Below are 25,965 nucleotides of genomic sequence, written 5' to 3' on the forward strand. Positions count from 1 at the left end.
CTCTGGCTGCCACTAAAGCATTCAACTTGATCAAACAGAAGATGACAAAAGCATCAATGCTTAGGCTACCTAATTTTGATCTCATGTTTGAAGTGGCTACTGATGCATCCCATATTGGGATAGGAGGAGTGCTTATACAAGAGGGCCATATGATTGCCTTTTACAGTGAAAAGTTGAATGATGCAAAAAGAAGGTACTCTACTCATGACTCAAAACTCTATGCCATTGTTCAAATTCTCAAGCATTGGAGACACTAATTAGTAAAGAGTTCATACTTTATTCGGATCATGAAGCACTTAAATACTTGTATTCACAAAAGACCATTAGTGATCGGCATGCTTAGTGGATCTCATACCTGCAAGAATTCGTATTTGCTCTCAAGTACAAGGCTGAAAAAGAGAATCAAGTGGCTGATGCATTTAGTTGGAAGGTGCTAATGATGAATACCTTCACAGTACAAAACACAGGAGTGGAACATATCAAAGACGACTTTGCCAATAATGCTGATTTTTCATAAGTGTTCAAAAAGTTACAAGGAGGTAGAGATGACAAATATTCCATACATGATGGACACCTCTTCAAGGGCACACATCTTTGTATTCCAAACATTTCTTTAAGGCACCACTTGGTTTGAGAACTACATGGAGGAGAAATGGGTGGACACTTTGGCAAGGACAAGACTTACTTTATGATGGTAGATTTGTACTATTGGCCTCAACTGCAGAAGGATGTTCAATATGTTATCCAAAGGTGTCGTACTTGTCAACTTGCTAAAGGAGAGGAGAAGAATGCGAGATTGTACACACCGTTGCCCATTCCACATGCACATTGGCTAGATATAAGTATGGACTTTGTCCTAGGCTTACCACCTACATGGGAAAGGTATGATTCCATATTTGTGGTAGTGGATCGATTTTAGAAGATGGCACACTTTACCCCATACAAAAAAAACTTGATGCAAGTCACCTAGTCAAGCTCTTCTTCAAAGAGATAGTGTGTTTACATGGTTTGCCACAGTCGATTGTTTCAGATAGGGATGTCAAGTTCATGAGCTATTTCTAGAAGACCCTATGGCTGAAAACAAACACCAAACTAAAGTTCTTTATGGCATTCCATCCTCAAACATACGATCAAACGGAGGTAGTGAGTAGTGAATAGAAGCCTTAGCAATTTGCTCCGTTGCCTAGTTCGTGATTATGAGAAGATATGGCCATCTATCCTTGACATAGCAGAGTTTGCATATAATAGCTCTGTCAACCACACCACTGGTAGTACCCGTTTGAGATGTTCTTGGACTGCAGCCACAATGACTGATTGACATGGTACCATTGCCACCTCATGCTGATGCTCATCGCTGCATAGCTGTTAGCAACGATGGGTATCAAGCAACTGCTAACCGTCATCGACAATATGTGGAATTTCAACCTGGTGATATGGTAATGGTTCAAATTCCACCGGAGAGGTTCCCTCCCGATACCGTGCACAAGCTCCATCCTCGGAATATGGGTCCATACAAGGTCTTGAAGTATATTGGTCCCAATGCTTACATGCTGGAATTACCTCTTACCTTGAAGATCAACAATGTCTTCAATGTGGCTAATCTTACACTCTATGTGAGACATCATACTGATGAAGGAGACACAGAGCTTACACTAAAGCTTCCCCGGTTTGCAACCCCTACAGATGATATAATTGAAGATGTCCTTGACAACAAATTCACTATTGTTTGGGGTAGTAAAGGTTACTATTCGTTCCTTGTCAAGTGGAAGGGACAACCTCAACAAGACTATACTTGGATCCACGCCGATGATTTCCAACGTCTTGATACAGATCTCTATGAATGTTACATGTCCTTCATCTATTCACTGGAGACGAATGATTCTAAGAAGGCGGGAGCTGATATAGATCCATACTTTGGGCTAGGCTATCGTAGGAGGAAGCACAGAAGCCCCAATTGCGCCTCTTAAATAAGGGGTTTTAGTGATTTTAAATAAGGGCCCATTGGGCCCAACGATTCTCACTTATTTAATTAAGTTGTTAGTTAATTTAATAAGGCCCATTGGGCCCATTGATTGTACTCAGCCCATCAGAGGCTTTTAGTTAATGACTATTAGTTACTCCATGTTTGAGTTCTAGTCTTATCCTATTTGGAGTCCAACTTCTATTATGTAATATCTAGTCCTACTTGGAGACTAAATCCTAGTTAGGCTATGATTGCTAATCTGCCCTCTATATATAGAGGAGTCAATGTAGTCTTATTTCTCAGATTTGAATAAAGAATTTGAAGTCAATTGCTTAGAACAGCCGGGATAGCTGTGGGTGAGAAGCCCGGGCTGAGATAGCCAACTTCCACTCACATTCTCCTTGCTCTTTCTCTTTTGTTCTCAGATTTCTACTACTGTTATTGTCTGCTGCTATTGCCTACTGTTGTGATAAAATTCAAACCTGTTCAAGATCCCTAAAGTCAGAATCATCTAGCACTCCTCGAGGAATTAAGAGGGAGATCGATCTCTTCTTCCTCTAGGATCAATTGATCCTTACCTGAGTACTGATTGAAGCATCCAGCCACTGTTCTTGAAGTTTCTCCCACTTCTCTCTCTCCTAGGTCTGAAAATCAAGAAAGGGAATAACTCCACAACCAGCCGTCAGAAGCTCCTCAACTTTGGGAGTTTTTGTACCCTCCCTGGGGCCAACAATCGACCAGACTTGCAGCTCCATTGGAGCCTTACAGACCGAACCGCACCTCTCTCTCTCCAGCTGTATCGCAAGTCTCTCTCTCTCCCTTGGTCGATTGGGCTATTTTCTGGTTTTTGTCTTTGTTAGCTTGTCTTTATTCTTGTGGGAATAGTTTTGGTTATTTCTCTTCTTTCCTAGTCTATTGCTGGTTAGTCTTAAGTAACTTTTGGGTCTTGAGTTGTTTGTTTGGGGTTATAATCTGTTGGGGTAGTTTACTTGTAATCTACTTCTGCATTAAATGGATTCACATGCAATCATTTATATGATATTTCTACGTGCAAAGCACAACTCCATCAGTGTTTGCTGCCGTTCACAACCCCAGATAAAATAGGAGGGTTGGTGCATTAGGTTGGCAGCCAACACCAAAAAAAACCTAGCCAAATCTTTCTTATGTGGATTTGAGAACCTTATATTTCAACATTATGCTAGGGCATTCGCAACAAGTGCTACACTTTGACCCGAGTGTAATGAATAGTGAGAAAGGGTTAGCTAGGGTGTCCCTTGTAAGCGACGTGCTGCGTCGGTCCCCGTATGCGGTGACAAGAAGGCAAGCGCTCTTCCTTCTCACATTGTGGACTGGTGTGGGTAAAAAATCTAGTGTAAAAGCATAGGATTACATTAGCATCTTGGAACATTGGATCTTTAATACATAAGAGTCTAGAATTGAATTCATTCACACAAAAAAAATAAGAGTCTAGAATTGATAAGATGTTTTGAGGAGAAGAAGGATTATCATAGCTTGTATTCAAGAGACTAGATGGAAGGGTAAAAGAAAAAAAAAGTTGAGGAGTTGGACGACTTTAACTTTGGTACACGGGAAATAAAAAATAGAAGCAGAGTGGGCTTAGTAGTGGATAAATATTTAAAGAATGATGTGGTGGATGTTGAAAGATTTGGTGATAAGATTATATCCATCAAGCTTGTGTTGGAGAAAGAGGTTGTCAATATAATTAGTTCTACACATCCCAAAAAGAATTGGATGGAAATAGCAAGTTACAATTTTGAGAACACATGGATAGATTAGTGCTAAGGGCGCACGTGGTCCAATGATAAGGTACGAATGTTGCAACATGGTGGTCAAGAGGTCAAAATAGCCTCTCAGCCAAGGATTAAAGTATCGGTATCGGTCGCCGTATCGGTCGGTCAAAATTAAGATACGTATCGGAGGGTATCGTATTGTATCGGAGATACGCTAAAGATACGCACATAAATGGATAGGGAACACATTTTTATACATTTTTGCATAAAAAAATAGTTAAAAAAAGCTATATATAACATGTAGAATGCATAAATACTTAAGTAGAGGGTATCGTATTGATAAACAAATATATTGAGTTGAAAATGTTCAAAATGATGAGGTTTGAGTTTTTTACATTTTTTTCTTTCCTCATTGCCATTGCCACTGTGATGAGTGCCGTGAAGAGTGTCATGGTGATTCAAATCCTTGGCTAGGACCTTCTTCTTCAATAGGAGCAACTACGATGATATTCTGTGCTTGTCGAATATAGGCACAATATTTACCCCAGTCGAAATATTTATGGTAGTGGGTCTCCCATTCATTGTAGAAAAATTAAATTTTTTTTATAGAAGTTGTAGATTAAATGTTTTTAAAGAACATATAAAAAATCAACAAAGTGTGAACCAATATATTTGAGTAGATCTAAGAAATAAAAAAAAATTAAAACCCTCACTTTTTTGGGGAAAAAATGTGGGTTTCATTTGAAATCATTTATTTAGTAATTATAAGTTATGACATTATTTTTAAGAGTTGAATGAACTAAATTTCTAAAAAAAAAAAAAAATTTTGGGGATTTTTAAAAAAAAATTAATTTCGGAATAAAAAAAATTAAAAAAATATATTTTTTTGAGAAAAATAAAAAATTTTCATGGAAGTTGTAGAACACTTGTTTTTACATAACATATAAAAAATCTAGAAAACTGTTGGTGAGAGTGTGAAGTGTTTGTTTCAAACAACAAAAAATTCACACTTAAGTAGCCGTATCGTACCGATACAGTACGATACGACTCGATACTACACGATACCTTCGATACGTATCGATACTCTCGGGAATTTTCAGATTTTCAAAAGTTCGTATCGTAGAGTATCGTACGTATCGGTACGGCACGATACGATACGTACGATATGCCGATACACAAAAAGAGGTCCAAAATTCCCCGTAGCGTATCGGTATGTATCGCGCCGATGCCTACCGATACGGATACTTATCGGCCGATACGCACCGATACTTAAAACCATGCTCTCAGCATTCTCGGGGTAAGGTTGCGTAGTTCTCGCCCCCCTCCCTGACCCCACACATGCGGGATCCTCGTGCACCGGGTATGCCCTTTTTATGGATAGATTAGTGTAGGGTTTTAGTCAAAAGAGAAAATATTATTATTGGGGGTGGTCTGAATGGAGATGTTGGGAGAGATCGTAGAGGCTATGAAGGTGTACATGGATGATATGGTTTTGGAGTGAGGAATGAGGAGGGATTTCTATTTTAGGTTTTGCTATGCCTAATGATTTATCCATTGTAAACACATACTTTGAAAAGAGAGGACCATTTAGTTACCGTTAAAGTGGGCATCATAGTAGCCAAATCGATTTCTTTCTAACTAGAGGGTCCGATATGTTGTTATGTAAGGATTGTAAATTTGATAGATTGTTACATAAGGATTGTAAGGTTATAGTAGGAGAGAGCCTAACCACGCAACATAGCTACTAGGTCATGGATATGTGTCTCATCATGTCGATCGTAAGAAAGGTGAGCTTATTTGCTCTAAGATAAGGTGGTGGAGCTTAAAAGGAGATACCTTGGAATCATTTACTGATAAAGTGGTCAAACAAGGAAAATGGAATTTTAATGGAGACAATAATATGATGTGGAATTATATGACTACTTATATTAAGAAGGTCCTAAATGAATCAAAAGGAAAATGTCATTCCTTTAGGGAGACCTAGTAATGAGATGAGGTTTAAGGAGCCATTAAGATTAAGAAGTCCAATTTTAAGACATGGCAAAGGAATAAGGATGTAGAGGATTGAAGAAATATGAAGATTTTTATAACAATTTGAGCACAAAAGAAGTGGAAAAAGCAAGGATGAAGAAATATGAAGATTTTTATAACAATTTGAGCACAAAATTAGTGGAAAAAGCTATCTATATGATATAGCTAAAATGAGGGAAAGGAAGAATAGAGATTTTGACCATGTTAGATGTATTAAAAGTGAAGATTGGACCCAAGAACAGTACCTGCGTGAACAGTAACAGCAGGTTGGCTGGCTCGATTGGCCCATGTTGGGGCTGACTTGCTGCTGGTTCAAGTGGCATAAATTGGAACTGGCTGGCCTGGTTCGTTTGGGACCAACAACCCCTTCTTTTAGCATCTCGATCTACATCAGACTGTTTCCCTGATTACTGCACACTCTAGAAGTATTCTTAATTTGAATGGGTTAGGATTAAGGTTGTTCACCTGCAGTATGGGCCTAAGAATATTCTGGAGGAGATGTAAGGTTGAGCTTTTCTCCCACCATCTAGTATTTGTTTATTGTAAAATAGAGAATATTTGTGGTGCGTCTTTTCTTTTCACATGTGTCTCTTATGATATCTAACTATATGCATCTTATTTCACTTCTATGTACTTATTTAAGATGTAGTATAATTGAATCTCATATGCATATTGTTAAAAAGTTACTTAAATGGATGTATGATTCTGTAGCAAGATAATTCAGTTACTGTCTTTTTTTTTTTGTGAAATAATTCAGTTACTGTCACATATGCTTTAGTAGTAGTGGTATATCGTTGTAGTATCTGAAAATGGCATTGCTGGATCATTTCATGTGCCTTGTTGCCTTTCTGTGGAAGTTTCTTTGGTCTAATTCCTTCCCGCACCATGCTTAGGTTTTGAGTGGTATTGGAATTGGCACCACTCCATGCTGTTGCCTACATGCTAGCATATAATTTTGACCTTTAACAGTGAGTTTTTAAGGCCAGTGTTATAGTTATAGTTCTAAATGCATTTTTGTTGCATTTAGGTGCGAGATGCTGGAAATCTTTTGACAAGGGCAGGCTTCACCATTCCAGGTGTTGATGTTGATGAATACACTGTTAGATATGACAGTGGTGAGTTTTTCTTTACCTTTTGGAGTTACCGGTTCCACCATGTGAAGCACATTGCAATATTGCATCTTAATGTTATAGGAGTCAAGATATCTACAGTAAAAAATGTAGGCTGCAAAATAGGAAGTTTGTTCTAGTTCCAAATTCACAATGGGGGATTTTCCCCTTTTCTCTTCCTTGATCTTGAAAAGATGTTCTCCCCCATACATATGCATCACATTTCTTTGTTCAATCAACCAGTATTCTTTCCTCCCTTTCTTCTCCACCTATCTGTCTTCTACTTCCGTTGGAGAATGTACTTCAGAAACCCTCCAGTTTTGCATTTCCAATGAACTGCAGACCTGTCGGTCATTCTCCATCTGAAGATTGGTTGCAAATTCCCAAATTATTTCCCTTGGATCTTATTGCTTGGGATGTTGCTCCATCAGCTGACTTCTCAAGGTAGTTTTTATTTTTTGTTTTTCTTCCCCTGTGGGATACAAGTACTGTGAACCCTGCTTGAAAACTTTTCAAATACTTCTGTCTGTTACCTCCAAAATCTATCAGAAACTTCTGTAGACATATTTTGTGAACCTACTTCCAATTTTAGTGTTAAACTAAGTTGCTCTGTTCAGAAAAAAAGTGCTCATTGTCTACAAATTTTTTTTCACTTTTGTGTGGGTGTAAAGGTTGGTTGTGCTGGTACTGTGGCCTGAAATGTAAAGTTCTTGATATCTTTAGTTTTCCATCATCAACATGGACTTCCACATGCAAATGCATCCACTTCTAAAATTATTTTTTTGAAGAATGGTAGTTCTGTTCCATGGAGAATAGCCTTCTTATGGGTACCTAGAACTTATCCATTACCTCATTAATGAATAAGAACAGCTTTCTGGACTTGTGCTTTTATCAGTTTATGCACTGACCATAGCAAAATCCAATTTAAATTTTGTTGCAGAGTGCATCTAATATGATTCACTGTCACAGTGATATAATCCTAATAAATGGTTAACCTCTTTTCTGTTTCTCATGAATCAAATTTGTTGTTGACTTCTTGTAGCTTTGGAGCTGATTGAACATTTGCGTTCGATGGGTGAAACTAATGCTCTTCTGCAAAGGAATAAAGTGAGGCATTTTTCGGAGAGAAGCCACAAATCTATTATAAAAAGTTCATCTGTTATTGCTATTAAACATCACATACTGATCATTAACTGTTCTCATTGGCTTGTATTTTGTGTTTCTGAATGTGGTCAAGATCTTAAAGAGGGATACTGCCTTGGCAACTGCTGCTGTGTATCAGTCAATGTTTGCAGCAGAGGATGGTACTGTCCCTGCAACTTTTCAGGTAAGTTTTTGTCTCCATTGCATAAATGATAGACTTACGAGGCAATCTTATTGATGCAGATAAGTTACTTAAAAGGTTTATTTTATTGGAAATAAGTATGGGGTTGGGTTATTATGTAGGTGTTGGGCCTTTGATCCTATGGATTTCTTTGTAATATGCCACTATAAAAGGCCTAAAATATGGGTAGGAAGTAGGAAAACGGGATTTACTTTATTAGTTAGTCATAGTCCTAGTCTTAATATGATTTGTTGCTCCTTTTTTTTTTTTTTTTTTTTTTTTTTTGTGAATAGAAAAATGTATTAAAAGAAAGGGGAGGGGAAATATAGCCCCAAAAGGGGAATTTGCAACCCCAAAATACAAAAGCCCAAAAGGTCATCAATCAAGGCCCACATGGCCTCAAAGAGCTTACATATCGTACCAGATGTCCAACCTGAGGAGAAGGGCAAATCGGTCTGAACTGGGAAGAGAACCATGATCCCTGACCCTAACATCTCAACACAACATTTCCTAGCCCCAACACGAAGGAGCACCTGTGGAGAAGAGGCAGCCAAGATGGAGGAGCATTGGTCTTATGAAGGGCCTAGGCCAAACGGACAACGGCGGAGTGGCTGCCAACCAAGAATGGCTCTGTGGGGCTGGTGTTGAAGAGGCTAACCAACATACCAAAAGGCAGGTTCCCTGCAGCCGAGAGGCCCACTGGGGTAGGCAGACAACGAGGGTGGAGGCCAATGTTGCGAGTAGGCGAACAGACCAAGCGAGCCAGCATCCGGAAGGGGAGATGACTAACAAAAGCAGGCTTGGCGAGAGTGGCATCCAAAAGGGCTGCAAGCAAGGCAAGCAACCAACCGAGAAGCAGACGACTCAACTAATGGCCAACCGGAAGGGTGGACAGCATGCCTGATGGGAGAGGCGTCCAAAGGACTGCAAGCCTGGAGGGGCGGTGACTGGGAAGCAGCTGGCACAGAAGGGGTTGGCACCAAGTCATCTATAGGCTAAGCAAGGCAGGCAGCCGGTGGGTAGATGAGCCAAGTGGTTGCAACAGCCTCAACACCGATCGAAATAACCGAAGCTAGCAAGCGTGGTAGAAGAAGGGGAAGGGAGTGGAGGAGGAAGAAGGGAGAGGGGAAGGGGTGTTGCAGAGGAAGGGGAAGAAGAGCGGTGGAGGAGGGAGGGAGGGAGGGAGGGAGAAGAGAGAGGGGAAGAAGGCGAAGGGCGAGAGGACGAGAGGGGGGAGCAGCCTTGCTCCAAGTGGCAGCCTTCTTGCTTTGTTCTGTTGCTTTATTTATGTCAACTCCATGTTCTTAATTTTGTCTTTTAGGAGTCCTAATAAGAGTCCAATTATGTCTTTGCTAGTTATTGAACAAAGTTAATGTCTTAAGCCAAGTAGGTTTATTTGAGTCTTATTATTTATTGGAGTCATTAGCATGTTCTATAAAAGGAGGCATGATGCAGCACCGAAGGTCTACACCAGGAGGCACAAGAAGGTGGTTGACCCAAGTGGCTGACTGGGTCGACCAGATCTGGTCCAAGTCAGCCCACGATTTAGGCTGCTGACGGGGTTATTAGTTGCCTATTAAGTTTCTAAATTAGTTTCTATTTTCAGTCTTACACTAGTTTCTAATTTCTGTTCTAAGTAGTTTTTAATTTCAGCTTCAGATCTAGTTTTCTTTTACAGTTTCAGTTTTTAGTAACTTATGTAATCAATTTTAGTAACCCAAAATTAGTAATTTCTGAGTTACTATTTTTTTGTAAACCCCCATCATGATTATAAATAAAGAGGAGGGCAGTATCATAGGCCCACGATTTTGAATTTTAAAAGAAAGCTATTATGCTGCTGCCGCTGGGTTTCTCCATGGCTGTTCCTAGTGTCTAATCAAGGAAAAAGGATTTGGTGTGTGATACGAATGACTCCTTGCGGTGTGAAGTCCAGGAGGTCTTCTTAAAGCTCTATTATTCTCTTTATATTCTTATCGATTCTCAAGGATTAACTCTGCTGCAGACCAGGCATGTACCATTCTGTTTCTGCCCAGAAATCTTATGCAAAATAGAGCAATCAGCCCTGCTGGAAGAACCAGATCTGATTGTCCGATTGATCTAGTTTTTTGGTCGATTGTTCCCTCCCTATACCAGTAAGGTTCAACCCTTATTTTGGCTGATTCTGTTCTGCTAGTTGTGAGATATTCGAAATCACCCTCTTCTTGTCTTTTAGTGACCTGCTGTGTCCAGAATTGAGATCGATTGCTGTGATTGATTTTATGCTGTTGTCTTAAGACTCTGGATTCTTATTGCTGCTAATTTGAACCTCTACGGGTCTTCTGAAGTTCTGGTTATGTTTATTTGATTTATTACTGTTCTGTCCTAATCGATACTGGTGGTCTGAAATCGATCAACTGCTGAAGTTGTTACTGTTCTGTTATGGTTTGTGGACTGTTGAAACCCTATTCTGGATCTGATAATTCTGGTTGCTTTAAGGACTGTTGACTGATTAGTATTGGACTGTTATTGCTGTTTACTGTTGGGTGTTATTGGTTGTTCTTTGGTTTAACTTTCCTGCAGTTTTGGGTCTGGTTTGGCCTGTCAAACCCAGTCCTACATTAAGGCATTGTTGTAAGTCAAGACAATTATTATTGAATAAAAATTTCTCTTCTTGTGCGGATTTGCTTGAGATAGGTTGTGTTCATCAACTATGAGAGCTGAGGATGAGAGGCCTAGGCTGAGATAGCCATTCCCCTACCACCATTTTTCCCTTCCTTCTTTTTTTTTCTTCTATCATCATTCTTCATCCATTACCAAGTTAGTATTGTTCTTAATTATCCAACTAGAACCCTAGTTTCTAGAGGTTGGATATAAGTATTAGTTTTATTTTATTTTATTATTATTTTTTTTTCAGATTAAGCAGTTCGGCCATCCGACTGAATACTACTTTTGACCCGACCTTCCGTTTCATCAAAATATGATACGGAATTCTGACAGTCATATTTGAAGATAATTCTGTTTTTTCAATTCTACCTCTACCTCCATTAGAGTTGCTGTTTAGGTCATTCCATGTCTGAAATCGAATCTGCTTTCATTGCCTATTTAGACTACTGATATTGGATTAATATATATGAAATCAGTGATCTAGCTTCCCTTTCTGAACCTAATTATTCTTTGTTTTCGATCTTGTTTGGTACTGTTTTATTCCTTTAAATCAGTAATACATCACTTATGTACTTAATGTTGAGAATCGATGTTCTAAAATTTGTCGTTGATGGGGTTTGACTCAAGTCAACTGGAACTCAATACCCCTTACCAGCTAATAATTAAATCATGTCTTTGGTGATAAAAGTAAATTTAATTTCCTGGTAAGGAGGATCGAGTTCCAAAACATTGTAATCTACACAAAGCAAATGCAAATGACACAGGAAATTAAGGGAAAAAGAATCCTAAAAGGCAATTTGGCCCCTATGCCTAGACATAGTGGGAGGCCAAATGACTGCCCCACCCCTCATGAAAGGTAGAAATCCTGTCTCTGTTGATGCTTCTACTAGCAATCCCATTGACCCAAGTGCTGGTGTTGGGGCCATGCTGCCTTTTAGGGAACCTTCTCCAGATTAAATAATTTCCATTTTTCACTTCCCCTTGCAACCCGATGGAGCCCAAGGAAAAAATCTTTACTCTGTTTGGATATTGCAACTCTTGACCAATGGCTGGTTGGACTGAATCAAAGTTGAAAAGCTGAAGTTGAACCAGGAAAAACTAGGTTGAGCTTGGACTACTGCATTCATAGTCATTACCGAAGAAGCCACATTTCATTTTGTATTAGCTGAATATAAAATTTTGAACTATGTTCAACATACAATGTTTGCACTACATAACCAACATATCAGACTGTTAATAATGTGTACAGCATGATTTTATGTTGCAAAATGGTGAGGCCCCAAACTGCACTTTCATGGTGTATGATTGGGCCTATTCAAGCTGTTGTTGTGGCTGTCATCTTTTACTGATGCGCTGTCTCTGGATTGTAGGTGATCTACATGACTGGCTGGAGAGAGCATCCGTCACAGCAGAAGGCTAAAAAGAGGGGTTCTGCCAATGTTTCATTTAAGGACATCCAGAAGCAATTTGGTACTCCAACTTAAGTCCATATTCTCAGTCTTTCTTTTCAATTTGTAACTTTTACATGGGAATAATCTCTCTCTGTATTTCTTTCACTTGGTAATCTCGACTAAGCCATTCTCATCTTAGCCCCATCATGTGGCCTTGGTCCTTGCTGTGGACAAATTGGATATGTGATAATCTCATCTTTGTAACAGTACTTATCCCATAAGATGTCTTTGATTCGTGTGTGTGTGTGTGTGTGTGTGTGTTGGGTGTATTCTGTCCATCCTTTCAATGGCTGTAGGCAGCTTATAATAAAACTTTTATGGGAGAGGGATCACTACCCGGTCATATGGCTACTATGTTAGTACACAGACCAATGAGAGCGTGTAGAGGCATTGACTACTGTGGGCAGGGCTGTCTTTTCATGTGGTCTGGTGTCTGGGCATAGAGGTGTGCGATCAGGTAAGGTTCTTTTTCCTAACTTTTATAACTAAAAACATGCTCTGCTTTTTGTGTGGCTTTTCTCACTAAGCTGGTTCAGAAAAGATCTCCACTCAATCCCAGGCCCCAACTGACTTTTAGCTATAAGGATTTCAAATCTTAATTGTGAAGAAATCTCAGATGGCCACGACATAGTGCCTAAAAAACATCTCAATTGTGTTTTGGGCTTACATGTCTCTAGCCTATGTATGTATCCTTATGACTATTCAGATACAGCTGCGACATTTTGGAATATCCCAAAAAGGCATTTCGGAAATCGATCTAATTCTATTTTTGTTCCTTCCATTTGAAAAAGGAAGGATTCCAAAGAATCGATCTTTCTTTTAGTTGTTGAAACTCTCTTTCTTTAATGTCCTTTGAAGGATGAGTTTGAGAAGTTTACAATGCTAGTTACTTTTTAACTTTGTAACCAAGGAAGGATCTATTGGGCTGTTAAACAAGGCAGTGAAATGACCATCCTGCTCCTATGATCGATGTCTCGATGCACATTTTCATTGTCCCCGTGCTGACCCAAGGGCTACTCAACCAGGTAGCGTTGTCTCTATATCAGACTAAAGAGCTCTAACTGGATTATCTAGCTGGGGAATTTAGATCATGGCTTTGTCAAGGATCTATATCAGACTAAAGAGCTCTAACCGGATTAAGATGCGGAAAGCATAGTTCTTGATATTTCTTTACATCAATAATCCAACAGTTTCTCTAATCTGCGTTAGACTAGTCTGCATTAAAATTCTACCATGCAATGCTTAAAAAAACCCCATCTTCATAATAAAAACTTATCTAATGCCTATGTTTAACATATTCAATCAAGGTTGTTTTATTTTAGTAGATGAAAAGAATCCAGGTCACTTGAGTTTATTTCTGGGCTTTTTAACCTCTATTGTTTCCTATCATTGAACTTATCAATTTTCCTATGGTCGAGGTAAACATAGGGAGGGAGCGAGTGACTAAGATAGTTCCACATCGTTTGGGTGTCGAGAAAGATTGTAGGTTATAAGTAGGTGCCAATGCTGTCCATGTAAACTTGTTTCAAACTGTGTGGGTCTCAACCCAAAACGGACAATAACACATGGACGCAATGCTCTTCTCATGCCTTAACCTTGGCATCATATGTGGGATCTCTATGTCGTACATAAGAAGCTCCCTCGATAAGAGGCCTCCATTGTGGTAAAGATAAGAGAGCTTGTGGCTTTATCGATAGGGGAGCCTCTATTGTGGTAAAAATAAAGAGATGGTGATTAAGATAGTCCCACAACACTTGGATGTCCAGAGAACTTGTGGCTCATAAGTAGAGCTTCTTTTCATAGGACTGACTATACCCCTCACCTCACCTAATGCGTTCCTCATGTGAATATCTGTTTCCATTCATCCTTTCCTCTACATATATATAAGACTTCAAGATCATCCAGCCAAGGGATCAGGTAGCTAGCTCCATATAAGCCTCTCATTTCATCTTCTTTGTTAAGCTATAGCTCCTAGAAATTATCAAACATGGTAGTAGTTAAGAAACTCGATGCAGTTTGCATTCCATTCCCATCACAAGGCCCCATTATGCAATTGGCTAAGCTACTATACTCAAGAGGCCTTCATATCACCTTTGTCAACACTGAGTTCAATCAGAGATGCTTAATTCATTCAAAAGGCGGCCCCGATCGATGATACGATAATGGGCGAGGGCTTGACTGATTTCCGGTTCAAAACAATACCAGATTGATTACCACTATCCATCCTTGATGCTACCCAGGATCCTCTATCACTCTGCAAAAGTGGTCTAGCAAACAATAAATAAATAAAGAGGGAAAAAAAAAAGATATCTCTTAAACTCTTAAAATGTTCCCACAAATATGTGAAGGAAAGTCGAGGTATTGTTGGCAAGTTGGTTGGTGTACACTAACCTTCGACTTGGTGGTTCTAATGGACTCAAATTCGTTGTGATGGACGGTGAGTGGCAGTGAAGATTCAATAGTTGAGAGGACCTCGATATGCACCCCAGCCGTTGGATTTACACTGCCTCTTGACATAAGATTTTTGTGTTCTAACTTCATTGATTGCCAAAGTGGGGTTTGATATTTTTTTTCATTTATCTTTTATTTTCTTGTTATCAGAGCCATCATCCTGACCAAAGTTTGAGAACATGGTAACAGGAATAGGATCGGTCTAGATCGATAATGATTCGGATTGGCCTTGATCGTGTAGTTGTATCTCCTGATTTCAATTTTAAAATAATTTTTTTTTACCGATTTATCCTTCATTTTTACTACCCCAATTATATGATATCAATCAAGAATTGAGATTAGTCAAGGCCTATTCCAATTCCAACAAATCCGATCCGATTCCTCAAACCACGATCATGACTCTTAGGGCCTTGAACTTGTTTAATTGTCTTTCTCATGGGTGACCTAACAAAATTGTGAAAAGAAATACATCCCTTCATATTTTCCTTCCCACACATATTCCCCACCGAATTGGGAACCCTATATATGTTTCCTTTCTCAAGTCTAGTTTTCATATTCTATTAGGAACCTATATCACATGTAACTCTTCTTGTGGAGGCCGTTTAGGGTTTGTGATTTGGTATATATATTGATGTCACAATTGTACAACTTTCCTAATACTATTCTAGACCCAGAAACTAACCCCTCAAACATACAAGAGGATCTAGAAGATCACAAGTCCTAAAGCATTTAGCTTTCAAGACAGGAAGCTCATAAAGGATGAAGGGTTAATAAGAAGTCTCCATGCTAGCATGCAAACTAATCTAGGAAGTAAAGCTTTACCAAAAAAAACCTTCGTTATGAACAAGACTACTCCTAAAACCAAGACCCCTTTTTCGCTTTAAGCTTACACATTATTGCCCAAAATATAAGTAAGTTTTCTCTCACCAAAATCTTTCCCTCAGCTAAAGATTCAGGAGAGTTAAATCCTTCATTTTCTTAATGTGCACAAATTAAACCTTTGGGATTTTGTGTAGACTTATGTCTTAGTTCCTTGGTTTATGAATAATTATTATTAATTTTTTCTTTTTTATAAGCAAGGTGTATATATTAAGAAATGAAGAAAAAAAAAAAAAATACAGAAAAACGTAACCACATCAACCCTCTTTAGATAGACCTAAAGGTGGAATCTCATGAAGTCTTGTATGTTGAATGGCTCAAACAAAATTTGCTTAACATCAGAAAAATCTATGACAAAGGGCATAAAGTGACTTTCCATAGTAAAGGGTGTGAGATAAAGAGAACATACAATGAAAATGATAAAGGCTACTGGATAGAGAACTTCAAGGAACTTGTACACCTTAACAAAGTAAGGGAAGGATTCATGTATGGTCAACATAGGTTAGGAGACATGGCCGTGGCACAGAACACTTGGGCATATTGGTTTCAAAAACCTTGCAAAGATTTCTTCGAAGAAGATAGTGAGAGACGTTCTTGAGTTGAATAAGTTCTCCAATCCTATCTTTACATCTTGTCAGAAGGGAAAGCAGACAATCTCTTACAAGTCAAAAGAGTACTATTCCAACTCATTATTGGAGTTGATTCACATAGACTTGTGTGGTCCTATGAGACACCTGTAGAGAGAGAATATGTTGTTTGTTGATGAACATTCAAGAATAGTGTGAGTGATGTTCTTGTAACACAAGTCGGAGGCTTTAGAAATATTTAAGATGTTTAAAAAGCAAGTTGAATATCAGACTAGAAAGAAGCTAAAATGTCTTAGATCTTACAGAGGAGGTCAGCACATTTGGGATGAATTTGAAGAATACTTCTATAAGCATTGTATTAGGAAGCAAACTTCATCTCTAAGAACACCCCAACAAATGGTATTGCAGAGAAAAAGAACAAAATAGTTCAAGACATGTTAAGAACTATATTGGCAGAGAATGGAATTGTCAAAAAGTTCTCGAAGGAGGCAATTCTAACTGTAGTGTACATCAATAATAGGTGTATGTGGAGACCACATGAAAGCTAGACTGCCTATGAAATTTGGTTTGGCAAAAGGGCTATGATCAATCACTTTAAAGTCTTTGATAGCAAGTGTTACATTAAGAACACAAACCAAGATCTGGAAAATTTTGATAATAGGTCTGATGAGGGCATATTTCTAAGCTACTCTATTTCAAGTAAGGCCTATAGATGCTACAACAGACTTGGCAAATGTGGAAAGGGGTGTTCCCTCTGGCTAAGGAAATAAACTTCCAAAGTTTGAAGATCTTGATAATGAGAATGACTTGGTTGACAGTAGACCCAAAAGCAAATATGAGACTGATGATGAACTTGTTGAAGAAGATTCAGATGAATAGAGAAGATAATAAAATTGATCAATAGGGAATAGATGAGTTGATCATTGGTGACCCCACTGTAGGTGTTCAATCTAGAAGCATGAAGACCAACATTTATTCTTCTCTAAAAAATTGAACAAAAAAATGTTGATGAAGCAAGTATGGCAGTTAGATAAATGCCATGAATGAAGAACTTGACCAAATAGAGAGGAATAACACTTGACATCTAGTACCTAGGCCAGTTGACAAGAATGTGATTGGCACCAAATGAATTTTCAAAAATAAACTCAATGAAGATGTTCAAGTTGTGAGGATCAAAGCAAGACTTGTATACAAGGGCTATGTTCAAGTGGAAGGCATTGACTTTGAAGAAACTTTTACTCCATTTGCAAGACTTGAGGTTATCAGAATGTTCTTGGCTTTGGCAATGTACAAGGGTTTTAAGGTCTATTAAATGGATGTCCATTCAACTTTTTTGAATGGAAACTTGAAGGAGAAAGTTTACATAAAAGAACTTGATGGGTTTGAGTGAGGACCCCACTCTTGTGAGTAGATTGAAGAATGCCTTGTATGACTTGAAATAAGCTCTAAGGGCATGGTACTCCAGATTGGACTCTTAGTTGTGCAAGTTGGGATTCAAGAAAGGATTAGTGGATAGCAATCTCTACATTAGAACTGAAGAAAGCAGACAACTTATGGTGATTGTGTAAATAGATGACATCATCTTTGGGGGTCACAAAGATGAGTTGTGCAGAGACTTTGCAATGAGGATGCAGTATGAGTTTGAAACGTTCATGTTGGGTGAACTCTCATTTTTCTTCCATTTGTATATCAGTCAAATGAAATAAAGTATCTTTATATCTCAAACCAAGTATGTGAGGGAGATGTTGAAGAGATTCACCATGAAAGATTGCAAATCTATTAGTACACCTATGATAATTAGGTGCAAGTTGAGTAAGGAAGATCACTCTCCATTAGTTGACCACACCTCTTACAGGTCAATGATCAGTAGCATGTTGTATCTGGCAACTAGTAGGCCTGGCATCTTACGAGTTGTCTGCATAGAAGCTACATTCCAAGCAGGACCAAAAGAGACACATGTGGCAGCAATGCAGAAAATCTTCAGATACTTTAAGGGGACAAGTGAGTATAGGTTATGGTATCTGAAGGTCAAAGCTTCATTTTATCGTCCTTTTTTTTATGCAAATTGGGTAGGGTGTGTTGATGATAGGAAGAGCACTAGTGATAGTGCATTCTACTGGCGGAGCAGCTTGGTGGCTTAGCACAACAAGAAGCAAGAATCAATTTCTCATTTCAACTGCAGAGCTAGAGTACACTGCAGCTACATCTAGTTGTACACAAGTGTTGTGGATGAAACAAATGTTGAAAGATCTTAGTTCGGAAGTTGAGCAGGCAGTGCCACTGTAAGAATTTCTTGGGTGCATGGCACTTATTCATGCGTGTGAAGTGGAGATGCTCTCTATTTAGATCTAGTTAGATCTAAAGCACAAGGCGCAGGTCTAACGGCTATTGTACATCTCACCTTTTTGAAAAGCTATGTGGCTAGGCCACGTAGCCCTGGTGTCCATCTGAGGGCTAGTGCAATCTTGTGCTGACACTAACGCACTAGATGCTCCCACGTGGCTCCTTAGTGGCCAAGTGCATGGGTGTTAATGTACTAGAGCTTCATTAGATCAAGAATTACTTGGGTGCATGGCATGTGTTCGTGCGTGTGAAGCGGAGATGCTCTTTGTTTAGATCTGGCTAGGTCTAAAGCACAAGACACAAATATAAGGGCTATTGTACATCTCACATTTTGGAAAAACTGTAGACAACCCTTCAAAAATTTCCCTGACATTGCGAATCAGCTTGGTAGCATTCTAACCACTGATGCAAGTGCTAACTGCCTGCGTCAACAGGGATACCAAATCAATGGCGATCATTAAATGCCCGTTATTAAAATCCTATGGCTATGATTAAAATTGTTTTCCTTTTATTCAAATCTACGGTTGAGATTTGTGTGGTTTTCTCATGCGTCGCAAATTTACCCCACGCCATCGTACGAAGATTCCAAATGGGCTCATTTGGTTGGCTAAATTTTAAAGTGGCACAACTTTTTATTCCTAAGGCCAAAATGGTCCATCCAAGTTGCTACTTTTTCATTTTTTCAAGCTCTATCCCATGGAATGCTCAGAACATCATTTTGAGAGAAGAGAAAGGCTACATATTTTTAAAGTGAAGCATCCCCTCCATTGTTGGACATTGAATGAGCTTTGACACTTCATGAGAGTTGTTTTGCACTCCATTAAAGGTGGTTTAAAAGGGTAGTTGGGTAATATTAGTGGCACCTTGATTCCAAACCAAGCAAAGAAGAGGAAAAGAAAGGAGAGAAAAGAGAGATTAAGGGTTTGTTGGTGCATTGAAGAGCAAGAAGACATGGAAAGGTCCTTGTGAGCACTGAACTTGTCAGTGAACATTTGAAGAACCAAGTTTCCCTTGAGATGTGAAGTTGGAGATTCCAGTAATCAGTGGAGATTCCCAAATCATCATAGACAACCGTTTCTGAAATTCCTTAACCTTAATTTTGATTTATATGTTGTCCATTACATTGAATGCATGCTAGATGTAGTAGTTGATGTATACATGCTAGGCAAAGCTTGACTGTAGGGCACTGTGTATAATTCCTAAATTTATTTGTATTATGTACTGGGTGCTAAGCATCTGGAGTGGATGTTCCCTTGTAATAGGTGTTGCAAGTTGTACTGACACTGCATGTGCCATCTTAGCTGCAGGTTGAGAAAATTGGGTGTGGGTGCTCCCATGTGTAGGTATAGTTGAAGTATTTGTATTGAGTAGGTACGAAACCTTTACATGCATTACTCCAATTTAACATTCTAACAAATTTAAGGGATCGGAACTAGACTCGTTGATTCATCACCCCCTTACAGTGACTATCGAGTTACAACACAATGGGTTACAAACAATAATGTTATTCATCACTTGATTCCTTTGGAGCCATAAGAAGTAAATGTCTATAGTAAAAATACTAAAACATTAATAATGATCATTTCGATGAAGAGAAGGGGACTTGAAAAGATTAAACACAACCGAAACAAAGGAAACCCCAAATAAATTCTGTGAAGTTAAACCAAGAGGGTTGGCCCTCCAAATATGAGAGGCAACGTTACAAGATAAAATAATTGAGAAGTAGATTTAGGGGAAATACGACATGACACTGAAGATTTATCAATATTTATCCATTTACTAATAAGATCTCTTATTGATATACCATTATGGAGACTTCTTCAAAAGAAAAGCTTGAATTTTGGGTGGATATAGAAATTCCGAAGGAATTGCCACCAACCAGGGGGAAAGATGAAGGGCCTCTCGTAATTATTTACCGACATATGTGTGAGATTTTAATTTGAGAGAAATTAAGTCGTCAAACGGGTGGAGAAAATACCCTGTCTTGAAAGAGTAAACCACCGAAGATCCTTTCCCAATGAAATGGGGACTCTAGCAACCTGTTGCAAAATTATAAATAGGAGGGATGCATTTAAAAGAGGCAGACTCCAAGAGTTGTCAATAATACAATAAGGCAACTTAGTGGAGGGATTCATAAGGGGTTGAGAGTTAAAAAGACAAAGAAGAGGGTGGGATGATTGAACAGATAGGGAGATGATTGGCTCTCGCCTGTAAACTCTATTAGCAGATAGGAAACATTGACCCTTTTTTTTTTTGCTAACAATGGATATCGAGGCCTTTGGCCTGACAAATCTCGTGGGCTCATACTGACTCCACAACTGCATGGACCGGGTAATACTGTGATTAAATGAGCACCAATCAACTTTCACTGAAAGTAGTGGAGAGCACTATATACCCCTGATGAGTGACTCCAAGAAGGTAAAAGTAGTCGAACTTAGAACCTCACACTTCCTGAGGCGAAGGTCCCTTGCCAACTTGACTACCACTTTGGGGTTTACCCCTTTTTCATTAAATAAATTTAAAAAATTTGCTACAAAAGGTAAGTATGATTATTTTTTTGCTATTTTATTAATAAAAAAGCAAACCATAACTACCACTTATTAAAAAATTTGGCCTTTAGACATCGTGGTCCCTACACTACCATTTGGACCAATGGGAAGACTAGTAAAGCACTATAGGGGAAGGGGTTTGACCTCTTAAGAGGGATGGTGTGGTCATTTTACCTCCCACTATATCTGGTGCAGAAGCCATGCTGACTCCTCTCCCCTGTATTTGCGCTTTCTCATTTGTAAATTCGAACGTTACTAAAACTCATTAGAAATTTGAATGTAATATATATATATATATATATATATATATAATTATATAAATCTATTTGTCAGTACATCCAAGAAAAAAGGAACTCTCCCCTTTATTTGAGCTTTCTTATTGTAAACTCGAAGATTACTAGATTCTCATTAGAAATTCCAACATTATGAACGAGATCTTGTCGAATTGGACTCGGCTTCCCAGCGACCTTCTCGCACTCTTCTCAAAATGACTAAATCACATTAAAGATTTTATCTATTTTGGTGGGGTGTGCCAAATCTGGCAGTTGGTTACAAAGGTGGAGAAGCAGAGCCTTCCCTGCCAACTCCCATGGGTTATGTTAGAGCAACGCAAAGATATGCAAGGCTTCCTCAATCTTGTGGATGGTAGGACATATAATCTGGTACTCCATGGAGGTTTGGAGAAGGAACGTGTTTCTTGTGAGGAATGAGTCCTGACAATGGGTTTGAAGAGGAATTCAATATCTTTTTTACCTGAAGATTGGAGGCAACTAGAATCTTTTCAACAATGGTTTCAAATGGCCATTCTCCAAGTGAATATCAATCTCTTAAACCCTTTTACTGGTGTTGAATGCACTCCCTTAGAGCACAGGTCAGTAGAGCAGGTGTATCGTTTTCATAGCAGGCCTAGCTTCATAGCAGGTTCATAGCAGGCATAGCTTTTCTTTGCTCGCACGGTTCGCAGGTTGGAAAAGTCCCTTCACAAGAGATAGAATCGGAAAGCCAGAAAGAAGAGTTTGTTTTCCTCCTTCTCGAACTCCTCTCCGTCCCTTGGGAAGCAGTACATAAAACATTATTATACAAAGAAAATGGTACTTTCGAGATGCCCTTTTTCGCGAACAAGGTATGACAGAGATAATTGCTCAAGAAAGAGTTGTCCAATGATTTTGGCAATACATGGGTTGATAGAAAATCGGTGTTCTACAAGCCAGGTGACAACAAATGGGCTCTATTGAATTGTGAAACGGATAAGTTCCATGATGTTAATTACTTTAAAAATCAATCCTTTGCTATGAATGAGGAAGGGGTTCTATTTCTTTACACATTAGGTGATTCCATTGATTTAGTTGCTTTGAAAGTTGGTTTGTCACTAGAGGGATTACAGAAGCCAGATAAAAGGTATTTGGTGGAATCTGTGGGAGATTTATTGATAGTTGTTAGGCATATTCAAAACCATTTCCCTCAAGTGCAAGGCGTACGTACTAGACTATTAGATTTACAGTTTTCGTTTGAGACATAAAAGGCTGGGTGGAGATCAACAATCTATGTAATAAGTCGTTGTTTATTATGATAATTCTTTCACTTGCATAGTTCTTCAACTTTTCATCATTATTCGGGAGGCTATCATTGATCCTGGTTTAGGGACTCAATTCATGCTCAACGGGTATATAGTTTATCTCTTTTATGATTGATATTTCTATTCTAAACACTATGGGGTTGTTCATATGATTTATGAAGTAGAATCCTTGATAATTGGTATCAAAGCCAACCCTAATGGTGCTAGAATAAAGAAAAATTAATTAAAAAATAATTTTGTATAAGGTTTGAGTCATAATTCATGAAAATCATCATTTTACCGTCATCTAAAGGTTCTGGATGAAAAAAAATCAATTTTATAAATGGGGACCCAAACCCTATACAAAATCATTTTTTAAATTATTTTTCTTAATTCTAGCATGATAATGGTTAGCTCTGATACCAATTGTTAACGATTCTACTCCATAAATCATATGAACAACCTCACAGTGTTTAAAATAGAAGTATCAATCATAAAAGAGATTAAACACATATCAATTAAGCGTGAATGAAGTCCTTAAATCATAATTAATAATAGTCTCACAAACAATGATGAAGAATTGAAGAACTATGCAAGTAGAGTCCTACTATTGAGATATTTTAAAGCAATGTTCCCAAAATCATAAAGATGTTAAGTAATAGCTGTAGAAGATCTTAGTAGTGGAAAGAATTGAAGAACTATGCAAGTGGAGTCTCATTACTGAAATCATAAAGGAGTTCTATTTCTTTGTACGTTAAGCAATTCCCTTAATTCAGTTGCTCTGGAGGTTAGTCTGCCACCAGAGGGATTATAAACGTAAGACAAAAAATATTTTGTGTAATCCACGAGAGATTTGTTCATGGTTGTTAGGTATATTCAACACTATTTTTTCTCAAGTGCAGGGTGTACGTACTAGACCAAAAGTGTTTAGAATAAAAGTATGAACAACCCCATAGTTTCTTCTCTTCTGAGGATTGGGTTCGAAGAGGAATCAAATATCTTTTTTATCTGAGGATTAAAGGCAACTGGAATCTTTTCAACAGTTGTTTTAAATGGTTAATCTCCAGGTGAATATCAATCTCTTAAACCCTTTTACTGGTATTGAAATGGTAGTCCCTTGGAGGTTTGAAGGAGCCCATTCAAGATTTATGATTTAAGAAGATGAATAATGGATTGGGAAGCAATACATGAAACTTAATTATATATAAGAGGGAGAATTGCTCAGGAAAGAGTTACCCAATGATTTTGGCTATACATGGGTTTGATAAGAAATTGGTATTCTACAAATCAGGTGACAACAGATGGGTTCTGATGAACTATGAAGCGGATAAGTTCCATGAGTTCGTTACTTTAAAAATCAATTCTTTGATGTAGAAGAGTTAGGGGTTCTATTTCTTTGTACGTTAGGAAAGTCCGTTGATTTAGTTACTTTGGAGGTTGGTTTGCCACCAAAGGGATTACAGACCCAAGATAAAAAGTATTTGGTAGAATCTGCAAGAGATTTGTTGATGGTTGTTAGGCATCTTCAACACTATTTTTCCTTAAGTGCAGGGCTTATGTACTGGACGATTGGATTTATAGTTTTTATTTTGAACATAAAAGGCTGGGTGGAGATCAATAATCTATGTAACAAGTCATTTTTTATCTTGACAATTCCTCCACTTGCGTAGTTCTTCAATTTTTCATCACTGTTTGTGCCTGTTTGAGAGATTTCATTTACGCTCAATGGGTATATAGTTAATCTTTTATATAATTCGTACTTCTATTCTAAATACTATGGGGTTGTTCATATGATTTATAAAAAAAATTTCCTTGATAATTGGTATCAGAGCCAACACTTGGTTCTAGAATCAAGAAAAGTCAATTAAAAAATGATTTTTTATAGTGTTTGGGTCCCAATTCATGAAAATCATCATTTTCCATCATCTAAAGGTCCCGCATAAAAAAAATTGATTTATTGATTTGGGACCCAAACCCTATACAAATTACTTTTTAATTAATTTTCTTGATTCTCGAACCATAAGGGTTGGCTTTGATACTGATTATCAGGGATTCTACTTCATAAATCATATGAACAACCCCATAACGTTTAGAATAGAAATATCAATCATAAAAATGATAAATACATACCCGTTGAGCGTTATTGAAATCTCCAAAGCAGGATCAATAATTCTCTCACAAAGAGTGATGAAGAATTAAAGAACTACGCAAGTGGAGCCCTACTACTGATATGTTCTACAGTAGTGCTAAAAAACCCCATGGGTTATGCTCGAGCTGCACAACGTCGATATGCGAGGCTTCCTCAATCTTTTAGATGACATAATATATAGTTTGGTACTCCGTGGAGATTTGGAGAAGAAATGCATTTCTTCTTAGGAATGGGTTCTGACGGTGGGTTCGAAGAAGAATCCAATATCTTTTTTATCTGAGGATTAGAGGCAACTAGAATCTTTTCAACAGTGTTTCAAATGGTTATTCTCTAGGTGAATATCAATCTCTTAAATCCTTTTATTGGTGTTGAAATGGCACTCCTTTGGAGGTTTGAAGGAGTTTATTCAAGATTTATGATTTGAGAAGATGAGTAATGGATTGGGAAACAGTATATGAAACTTTATTATATAAAGAAAATGGTATTTTCAAGATGCCATTTTTCACGAACAAGGTATGAGAGAGAGAATTACTTAGGAATGAGTCGCCCAATGATTTCGATAGGAAACTGGTGTTCTACAAACCAGATGACAGCAGAGAGGTTCTGATGAACTGTGAAATGGATAAGGTTTATGATGTTCGTTGCTTCAAAAATCAATTCTTTGTTGTGGATGAGGTAGGGGTTCTATTTCTTTGTACGTTAGGCAATTCCGCTGATTTAGTTGCTTTGGAGGTTGGAGCCACCAAAGAGATTACAAACGCAAGACAAAAAGTATTTAGTGGAATCTGTGAGAGATTTGTTCATGGTTGTTAGGCACCTTTAACACCATTTTTCATCAAGTGCAGGGCATACGTACTGGACTATTGGATTTAAAGTTTTTGTTTGAAACATAAAAGACTGGGTGGAGATCAATAGTCTGTGTAATAAGTCATTTTTAATCGTGACAATTCCTTCACTTGCGTAGTTATTCAATTCTTCATCATTGTCTGTGAGGCTATCCTTGATCCTGATTTAGGATTCCATTCACGCTCAATAGGTATATAGTTAATCTTTTTTCTAATTGATATTTTTATTCTAAACACTATGGGGTTACTCATATGATTTTTTGAAATAGAATCCCTGATAATTCGTATCAGAGCCAACCCTTATGGTTCTAGAATTAAGAAAAATCTATTAAAAA

General features: G+C 38.1%; 1 protein-coding gene across 2 annotated transcripts in view; it reads left to right on the forward strand.

Moving 5' to 3' along the window:
• LOC122090177 (putative methyltransferase At1g22800, mitochondrial) overlaps positions 1 to 12,506 on the forward strand; it is a 56,864-nt gene extending 44,358 nt beyond the window's left edge. For both annotated transcript variants that reach the window (XM_042660026.1, XM_042660027.1), the window contains 4 exons: positions 6,773 to 6,860; positions 7,897 to 7,961; positions 8,092 to 8,181; positions 12,192 to 12,506. In XM_042660026.1, the coding sequence (XP_042515960.1) occupies positions 6,773 to 6,860; positions 7,897 to 7,961; positions 8,092 to 8,181; positions 12,192 to 12,305 (357 nt within the window). In that variant the 3' untranslated portion in view covers positions 12,306 to 12,506. The remainder of the gene's footprint in view (positions 1 to 6,772; positions 6,861 to 7,896; positions 7,962 to 8,091; positions 8,182 to 12,191) is intronic.
• The last annotated feature ends 13,459 nt before the right edge of the window (positions 12,507 to 25,965 follow it).

This window comes from Macadamia integrifolia, chromosome 9 (genome assembly GCF_013358625.1).
Source record: "Macadamia integrifolia cultivar HAES 741 chromosome 9, SCU_Mint_v3, whole genome shotgun sequence".
Lineage (NCBI taxonomy): Eukaryota > Viridiplantae > Streptophyta > Magnoliopsida > Proteales > Proteaceae > Macadamia > Macadamia integrifolia.